This window comes from Lissotriton vulgaris, chromosome 5 (genome assembly GCF_964263255.1).
Source record: "Lissotriton vulgaris chromosome 5, aLisVul1.2, whole genome shotgun sequence".
NCBI lineage: Eukaryota > Metazoa > Chordata > Amphibia > Caudata > Salamandridae > Lissotriton > Lissotriton vulgaris.
Window position 1 is genome coordinate 20,374,640 of NC_141693.1, and position 9,779 is coordinate 20,384,418.

The 9,779-nt window shown below is 51.8% G+C and overlaps 1 protein-coding gene across 1 annotated transcript in view; it reads right to left on the bottom strand.

Annotated features, from left to right (window-relative positions):
- LOC147710016 (class I histocompatibility antigen, Gogo-C*0203 alpha chain-like) overlaps positions 1-8,170 on the bottom strand; it is a 267,300-nt gene extending 259,130 nt beyond the window's left edge. Inside the window, exons 1-3 of the mRNA XM_086919307.1 lie at positions 8,158-8,170; positions 7,601-7,870; positions 2,802-3,074 (exon numbers count right to left, since the gene is read on the bottom strand). Of these exons, the coding sequence (XP_086775433.1) occupies positions 2,802-3,074; positions 7,601-7,870; positions 8,158-8,170 (556 nt within the window). The remainder of the gene's footprint in view (positions 1-2,801; positions 3,075-7,600; positions 7,871-8,157) is intronic.
- Between the last annotated feature and the right edge of the window lie 1,609 nt (positions 8,171-9,779).

Below are 9,779 nucleotides of genomic sequence, written 5' to 3' on the forward strand. Positions count from 1 at the left end.
CTGCGGATACTCGAATCAGGCGAGTCTTGTCTTCTAATTCTCCTTGACTTTTCTGCAGCCTATGACACTGTCAATCACAACACTCTCCTTAACACTCTTCAACAGAGAATGGCCGTGGAAGGTACTGTGCTTAAATGGTTTGCTTGCTTCCTCTTTGATAGATCCCAAATGATCAAAATAGTGAACAGTCTTTCATCTCCTTTGGCGGTAGGTCAAGGTGTCCCTCAAGGCTCTATACGTGCACCCACTTTGTTCAACCTTTATTTGGAACCATTGGGAAATCTCCGTAAATCTGGGATCCACTATCCTCTTTATGCAGACTAAACCCAAATCTACCTTAAGGTGTCCTCCACACATGATCTCTCCATCCTAAACTCTACTCTCGACTCAAAACTGGATGTTAACTCATAAACTGATTCTGAATCCCTCCAAAACTGAATTCCTCCTCCTCTCCCTCTCCTCCTCCGGTTCAATCATGGATGGATTAGCTAAATCTACTTAACAATAAACCCATCATTGTCGACAGCGCAAAATCCGTTGGTGTCATACTCGACAAAAGACTCAATCTACTCTCCCACATCAATTCCATTGCAAAGTCTGCTCGATACCAACTGCGCCTTCTTTGGGGGATTCAACGCTTGTTCCCGGAGCACGACCTAAAAACCCTGGTCCAATCGGACTATTGCAATTCTCTTCTTACTGGCCTCCCGTAATCCCACCTGTACCCCCTTAAATCTGTTCTCCATTCAGCAGTTCGATTCATATATGGGGCCAAAAGAAGCGACCACATCACACCAATTTTATCTTCCCTCCGTTGGCTTCCCATTGAGGCAAGATCTATCTACAAGACTGCCTGTATCACCCACAAAGCCTTGCACTCCTCTCCTCGCTACTTGGCGAAAAAACTGAAACTCCCTGGAGGCTCTAGACCATCACGTAATGCAGAAAATGTATTGCTTGAACCTCCCAATTTCAAAAGGGAAAGATCGATGGCCCAATCCTTTTCAGGCAACGCGGTGAGAATCTGGAACTCACTTCCCCCTCAGCTCCGGACCACCACCTTTTTCCGGTCCTTTAAAACTGACCTCAAACTTCTCCGCCTTCAAAGACACTTCCAAATCTAACTCATGCCCTCTCTATTCCCTCAAGGAAGTTCTTCCACTATAGGAAAATCTGTACTCCATCCCTATAGAAGTGCCATCCTAGTGTGTTCTTGTGTTTTGAGTGACTGCCACTTATTGCAATATTATACCTCAACTGGTATCTTGTATGCTTCTGTAACATGCACACTTGTCACTTTTTCATCTTGTAACGTATCATTTGCTACCTCTTCTTGTATCTTGTTTAGTTTTGTTACATGCACAATTGTCACTTTTTCCTCATGTAACGTAACGTTTGCTTTTGTAAAATGCTCACTTATAATTATCCCCTCATGTAATATTACTGTTCCTATTGTGAAACGCTCTGACACCTTTGGGTAAAGTCTGCGCTATATAAAAACGCATACAAATAAATAATAAATAAAAGTAGTTAGATCGAGCTGTGTGGGAGGAAATGAATGACAAAAAGGAGGGACAAGAGGAATGCTGACCGCTTGCAACTAAGGATTTATAAAGGACACTGAAACAAACAAATGAGAATCAGAGGGTGTATTTTACCTCCAAAAGAAGATTCTATATGTCTCGAAGGCTCGACCTAAAAAAGGCGGGCCACTCTTCTTTTCCGCTGCTTTACTTTTGCAGCAATCGCGGCACCCACGCTTTATCTTTAATCATGTTAAAGTAAAGCGCGGGTGCCACAATTGCTGCAAAAGTAAACAAATAGAAAAAATCTATTTCTTTACTTTTTCAACAATCCCGGCACCCGCGCTTTAGCTGAACGTGGCTAAAGGTAAAGCCGCCAACGTGAAAAAAAAGTAAATAATTACAGAAACAAGCGCGGCCGTGAAAGTGATTGCGCTGCAAATAATCACTTAATCATAACCTGTCGCCATTGCGCAAATGACAAAAAAAGTGCGTACGCCCTAATTGAAGGAGACAGTATAACGCCGCAAGTAAACGATCAAGGCCTGATGGGCCGTCCCAAAATGAGACAGGGCGGTAACAAAGAGGGACTTAGAAGCCTCATTTTCAATCGGAGGCCTGCATTTACCATACACGATGACGCCCGCCAATGAAAAATAGGGGCAGGGCTTCCATCTCACTTCTAAAACCTACCCTACTACAATATGCCTCGCAGAGTGAGCAGCACAAGCGCGCTGCAACACTAGGTATGCAAGACCTAAAAACACTTCCTCCAGTGCTGCCTCCCATCTGCTCCCACCTAATACCCCCCATGAGACAAAGGAGTAAAAACCAAGAAAAGAGTGGGAGCTGGGGGAGGGGTCCGAACACAGACCTCATACAGGGTACAAAGCCCCCTACTGTGTGTAACTTTCTTTTTACCTCCCGCACACAGCAGCACTCCCCGGCGACCCTTTACCATGTGTAACACTACTACCGGACACCCCCATTTATCATCCCTGGGGGGAATGGAAATACTGTAGACGGCGAGATGGGGGAGGCGGGGTTGATGGGCGCAGACCGATCACAGTTGGGCAGAAAACAAACACCTCCTGAGGGTAACACTGTCTTCCCTCCCCCACACTGAGCTCTGTGCACATGCTCGAGTGCTTGATCAGGGGCGGTAAGCACTGTATAAACTCCCATAACCCTCCTCTCTGCACTGCCAGTGCCTGTGCACAGAGAGAAGTTAGTGCCTGGGGATGGGCAGTATGTGTAATATAATTACCCATAACCCACCTCTCTGAAGCCTTTCTGCCCCGAGCTTCAGGTATTTCTCCAGGTAGTAGATGCACTCTCCCTCCAGGTAGGCCTTCTGTCGCAGGGCCTCAATCCCCCCTGAGTTCCATCGGTCCTGTGTGATCTTGGCCACATCCATGGCCGCCGTGTAGGTCAGTCTGTCCTTGTCGAAGCTGATGAACTCGTGTCCGTCGAAGGCATGTTGATCAAAACCCCCAATGGAGCCGTCCTCCCGGAGCTCACAGCCGAACATCTGCTGCCACATGTGGACACCTGGGGGGGAGAGAGGAGAGTGAGGGGCTGTTAGAAATGGGATCTCTGGTTGGCCAAGGCTTTCGCCAAGGCCAGGCAGAGACCACAACTCTAGTCAGGGATTGGAAGTTACACGCCAAAGATAACCCCTGCTCACCCCCTTGGTAGTTTGGCACGAGCAGTCAGGCTTATCCCAGAGGCAATGTGTAAAGCGTTTCCAAAACACTCACACACAGCAGCAACACACTAGGCACACCACAAGAAGGAACTCCACACAAGGTTATATATGAAAATAGCCTTTGTATTACCATAAACACATTAGATCATAATCACACATATACACTGTGCCAACTGGCACTGGGCAGTATCTACAGGGGATTATATACACATGACAGGGCCACATGGATCACTGTCAGAAATAGCCACTTATAAGAAATAGTAGATGTAGAACATAGAATAACTGAAGCACAAAATAATAATTGTAGAGCACAACCAGTAACCACTGGTAACAGGTAGAAACGCACTACTAATCACCTTAGGCATAGATCACGCAGGAAAACATAAACTCACTAGCATAAACTATACTAGGCAAAACAACCTCCTAATCATGAAGCACATTTAGAGGACAGGCATAAAGGCATTGCACATTACGCATAAATCACATTAGGCATTCGGTAATTACTATCATGAACACAGTACGCAATCACCCTGCGCAAGAATCACATTAGGTACTGTCCCCAGGCCAACTGGCCTTCCATTGGGCTCTAACGCTCTTTGTCCCAAAAGTCAGGGCTGGCTGCGCCTGCAGCGAAAAAAGAGTGCGCAAGAGTGTTAGGCCTAAACGTGGCAGCTGCCCACTACTTGCTGGGCAGCTGTAAAATGAGCCCTGGCACCACTGTGCCCTCTGAGCCCCTCTCTGGGACTCTTAACCTAGGGCCTCTCAGCTGGCCCTCCGACTGCCTTGGCAGCACTCTTCTGCCCGTTAATGCTCTGGGGAGTGTAACTCACCCCCCTTCTCCAATCAAAATGCCCCCAATAGAGCTACGCAAGGCTCTAAGAATAAAAAAATGTGCCCCAAAGTATGCAAGTCCCACTCCGGGACTTCCAGGTATCAGCTTGCCCCCATGGTGCACTTCACAATGCAGCGAACGGACTGCAGGGGGAATAGCTGGTGTCACAAAGGGGTGGGGGAGCCTCTCCTTTCCGGGGCTCCCCTTTTAAGAATAATGCCCCCTACAATGCCAGATCGGAGCCCCACTCACCGGGACTCCTATGCTTCCTCCAGGTCTCCAGGGTTGCGGGCTGCGTGGGGCTGGTAGGCGGCGGGGGCAGGCACCGGCAAAGTGCCTTGAGCCCCCTTCGCTTCAATCTCCAGACTCCTGTGGGTGATTTCCGGCACCGGTCCTTGGAGCAGGACCGTGTAGGCAGGGTGGGCTCTCGCCTGACTTCAGCCCTTGCAAGGCTCTCCCCAGCCTTCGGGAGCCTCGCGTGCTATCTACTGTGCTGCCCCTCTCCTCTGGCCAAACACAGCTTCGTCTCACGGCCCGCTCCCAGAAGGGAGCCTGACTTCCGGTTCAGCCCGGGTCACAGCGGTGAATTCCTTTGTGTGGGCGCAATCCCGGGTGGGCACCCATACGAAGGCAGCAATTAGGAGGGGTGGGCACCCGATACTTAAGTATGCGGAAAGCGTGGGGTTAATACGGGGTAAGCTCCCGTTTTCAGTAAATATAGAAGCGGGGTGGGCACCCACTTTTCAACTCTGCTCAGGAACTGGCAAAGACGCGGGGTGGGCACCCGTTTAGGAAATTAGCAGAATTGCGGGGGAAATCTCCACGGTGAAGTTCCTCGAGTTGCAACTTCGCGCTGCGGCCACCAGTTGTCTGAGAAACAAAAGTGAAGAGCACTCAGGACTGGACTGGGACGATGCAGCGCTCCTCAACAAAACGACAAACCTAGCGCCATTTAAAATAAAGGAAAAAGCGCTCCCAGCACTAGAAGTGAAGTCCTCAGTCCAGGGAGGAAAGGGTGGAGCGCTCTGGCCAGCAGTCAAGAGCAAAGCGCTCTTTCTAAGTGAGGCAATGTTCAGGGAAAGTCTTTTTAAGAATGCAGGGGGCAAAGGCTGGCCCCAGGGGCTAGCTCACAGGGCCCTCCAGCAGGGAGGCAGTACCAGTGGCGGGTCCTCCTGGCACCCAGCAGCAGGCCCCCCTTAAGTCAGGATCCAGAGAACAACATACATGGGGTCACAGCCCCTTCTTATACACACATTTCCCTTTGTCTCAAGCTGTAGGGCAAGGGGAGAACCAGTTACAACTAGTTCTGGAGCACTTTGTTTTGCTCAGCCCCTCTCCCTATTCACAGGACAGGCTAGGAAATGAGACGCACCCACAGGGGGTGGAGACAGCATTGTGTAGGAAAGGCCCAGCCCTATTCAGGATCCCGGGTGAAACTCCTCTCTTCGATCTACATGCAGATCTCCCTATTCACCACCGGGCAGACCCATCCTGGCTCCTGGAACCTGGCACACCAGCGAGCTCCTGTCAATCACAAGCCAGACAGTCAATTCACATTCACTGCACACAGAAATGCCAACTTCTAAAAGTGGCACTTCTCCACTAGTCATATTAAATCTGCGCACACCATTGCACAGCATTTACTCTCACAAGTTCGCACATACCAAACTCGCCCCTGCACCCCTCTCACATCAGGAACTACCATGGACACACATGTCCCCCATGCATTCCTATGGGAGGGCAGGCCAATCTCACCACACACACTCAAGCTGCGCACGCGCTTTACACTAGGACACAGTGTTAAAGTGCGCAGAAGCCTAAAACAACTAGTACCAGGTCACATTTAAAAGGAAAAAGTTTAGGGGTGAACCTGCCAAAAGGGCCAAGTCGAACAGGGGCTGAGGAGAGGACTGACACCTCCAGGCAGAGGGCGAGGGGAGACACATCCCCGCCCCCTCCCTTAGCATTCCTCCCGGAGCTCACAGCTGAACATCTGCTGCCACATATGTAGACCTGAGGGGGAAGGGAGAGTAGAGTAAAGGGCTGAGGAGAGAGAGGTCTGACTAATCCATGCAGAGGTTGAGGGGAGACAGCACCCCCCTCCCGCGTGCCCCACAAAACCCCCCTCCCCTAACAATCCCCTCAGAGCTCACAGCCAGTGTTGGAACTATTTCCAACCCAACATCCACTGAAACACGCATGCGCTAAGCAAGGGCCACAAGCAGGGGGTACACAGACAGACAGGTTGCGGATACCAATAGAACACCGGACATGCACTGGACCATGTGGAGACCTGAGGGGGTAGAAGAGAGTGAGGGGCTGTGGGGAGGTCTGACACCCGCAGGCAGAGGCTGAGGGGAGACACCACCCCCCTCCCTCCCCGTCCCCTGCCGCCCCCTCAGAGCTCACAGTTGGACATGCACTGGATAATGTGGAGAATTGGGAGAGGGGAGAGGAGAGTAAGGGTTGAGTGAGGGGTAGAGAAGAGTGAGGGGCAATCGCCCGCACCTCCTTTTGATGGACCGCCAAAGGGCTCACTACGCCACTGCAGTGAGGAGACACAAGAGTCGCCCCATGGGGAGTGTCACCCAGAGCTCACGCCTGGAATTCTAGTGGACACGCGTGGGACCTGAGGGGGAAAAAGAGTGTGGGGCTGAGGAGGGACATGGGGGAGCAGGGTGAGACCTGCAGGAGAGGAGCGGAGAGACGGTGTCTGAGGGGGGGCAGCAAAGAGCGAGACCAGAGGTGGAGTGGGAGCCTGGGGGGAGGGGGGACAGAGAGGGTGGCCCAAGAAAATCCTTCCCACCGCCACTCCATCAAAGCCGATCAACAGAACTCAGCCAAACACCACCTCCAGCATGTGGAGACCAGGGGGGTGGGTAGAGTGAGGAGCTGAGGGGGTGGGGGTCATGAGGGCCTGAGAGGGGAATAGAGGGTCAGGCACCTACAAGCACAGTGACCTTAGACCCTCATAAATCCACCCATAATGAGGGAGAGGACTGGGAGGGGGGTAGAATGAGGAGCTGAGGGCACAGGGGGCTAATGATGGCCTGAAGGGGGGGAGCAGAGGGTCCGACACCTTCAAGCACAGAGTAACTTTAGACCCCCATACAGCCACCCAAAATGAGGGAGAGCACTGTGGGTGGGGGGTGTGTGTGAAGGATCTGAGGCTGGGCAGCACAGAGTGTGTCTGAGGGAGAGTGAGGGCCCTGGTTTGGGGGTGCGCGTTACCCCCCAGCCGCAGGCACAAACACCCATCACAGCTTCTGCACTTCAAAATGTTTTGCGTGACTGCGCCTGAAACCCCCTTCTGCAGTCACTCGCACACCAAAACACTGACTGGTTACACCTCACATGTCCTTGGTCTCCACCCTCCAAGTTAAGTTTGAACAACAGCCTTACTTGAGCACCCCCTCCCTGACATTCCTCAAAAACCCCATCACCACCCAGATGCCCCTCACCCCCTGTCTGGATGAGGCTGCCTCCCCCGGTGTCACTCACCTCCTCTGGTTCCCCTCCTCCCCTGGTGTCACTCACCCCCGGTCTGGTTGACTCGCCCCATCACATTCCTCACACTGGCCTTCTGCTCCTGCTCCACTTCTCGGAGGTTCTCCGTCTGCCAGTCCCAGTAATAGGGCTCCTCGGCGGCGATCCTCTCCACCCAGAGGGCCCGGGGCCCCACCCTGCGACTCTCACTGGTGTAGCCAGAGACTAGTACGTCATCCACATATCCGACGGAGGAGAACTGGGGGACCCCAGGGAGGGGCCCAGAGAGGGCGGTGTGGAAGTACCGGTGGGAGTGCGAGCCTGGGGGGGGGAGAGAGAGACAGGGGGTCAGAGGAGAGAGCGCACATCCCCTACTACAGACAATACTTTCCCTCCACCCCCCACACAACACAGACACCCCCCAGTGCTTCACCTCCCTCTACAGTGCATATGACACTTAGAAATAAATGAGGAGAACCCAGGGAGGGGCCCAGGGGAGGGGGGGGGGGGGCAACAGAGCACCTGGGAAGGACGGGGGTGGGGGGTGGGGAGTGTGAGCAGTGTAGTAATAATACTTAACCCTGTGCCCAACACAGAGTCAGACCTACCCCCACCCCCCATCTCTGGCACTCATGTTCCTGTTTCGAGAATTAGCACGTCTCTCATTGGGGGGTTGGATCGAGAAACCACCTCTCACAGAGCTGCATTGATGGTGGACTCCCGCCCTAACAGCTACCACGCCCCTAGCGGCCACCTCTCCCCTTCAGCGTCTTAAACACCGTGGGGGAGGGGAGGATGTTAGTTCTGGAGGATTGGACAGTCTGAGATGGTGATGACACAGCCGGCCTATAATTGCATAACCACGCCCATTCCATGATATAACCACGCCCCTTCAATGCTGATGGTGGGGGCCAAGGATGTATCTAACAGCAAAGCTTGAATGGTGTGCACAGGAATGCAGAAAAGAAATATTGTCCAGGAATTTGCTCTGAAGTTATTCAAATGAGTACTTTATTGTTCTAATTTTCATAAATGATTCACAGAAAGACGCAATTCAGCCAATGCGTTTCGTTCTCAGAGAGAACTTTGTCAGCGCTGAAAGTAAACAAGATACAAACATAAATATACACAAACAGAAGAATTGGACAAAGTACACATTTACATTTATAAAGTAAATCTGGTACATCAACGAAAAAATATATATATCTAACAACCACGATATAAACGGAACAAAATATGAGGCAAACAATATATATTTCTTGCACATAAACACAACATGAGTAAAATATGTATACATCTTAGACAAAGAAAACATGACAAAAAACATTATTTCATACATTTATAAAAGGAGAGACATAAGCACCAAACAGAAACAATCAAAAGACACTAATGTAAAAAGACAAATTGTCAGGGTCAAACGGAGCAATCAACACTTAAAAGGAGAGGTGAAGAAATCCCTATAATGGTTCTGTCCTAAGCCCAAATCATATATCTAATCATCCAGTTAAAAGCTAAATCCACAAAATGAAGAGAAAGGTAAATATCAACGTACCTTCTCAGGCTAATACCCCTATTGAAGGGGAGAACTAATATGTGGTTCTGACCCTCTGGGCCGGTCACACCACGCACTGCGCTCACTCCTCCGTGTGTGAGCTCAGGCTGCCCCTGAGTGCCGCCGCTGCCCGCAGCTGTGCCCCTGGTTCCCGCCGAGGGCAGCCGCTGCCTGCAACTGTACTCCTGGCCCCCGACCGCTGCTGCTTGCGCTGCCTTGTACTGTATTGCCTTATATCTCGTTGCCTTGTATTGTATTGCCTTATATCTCGTTGCGCTTTAGTGTGCTGTTTCTGCTTTATTTCTGTGATTGTATTCCCCCCCTGTAGTATTTAGTGGTACTTAGTTCGTTGTCTTTGTCCCCTGTTGACCCTCGTTGTGCTCAGCCCCTGCGACGTTTCCCGCCACCTCCCCGCTCCCCGCCGCTGTCCCCCTGCAGTCCGCCCCCTTCCCTCGGCCGCCCTTCCCATTCGCCGCCCCGCTCCCGCCTCCCAGCTGCTCCTCCCTCCCACTGGACCATATAGGACAGAGGGAGCACGGTGGTGAGCAGTGACCTCTGACCCTCTGGGCCGGTCACCCCACGCACCGCGCTCACTCCTCCGTGTGTGAGCCCAGGCTGCCCCGAGTGCAGCCGCTGCCCGCAGCTGTGCCCCTGGTTCCCGCCGAGGGCCGCCGCTGC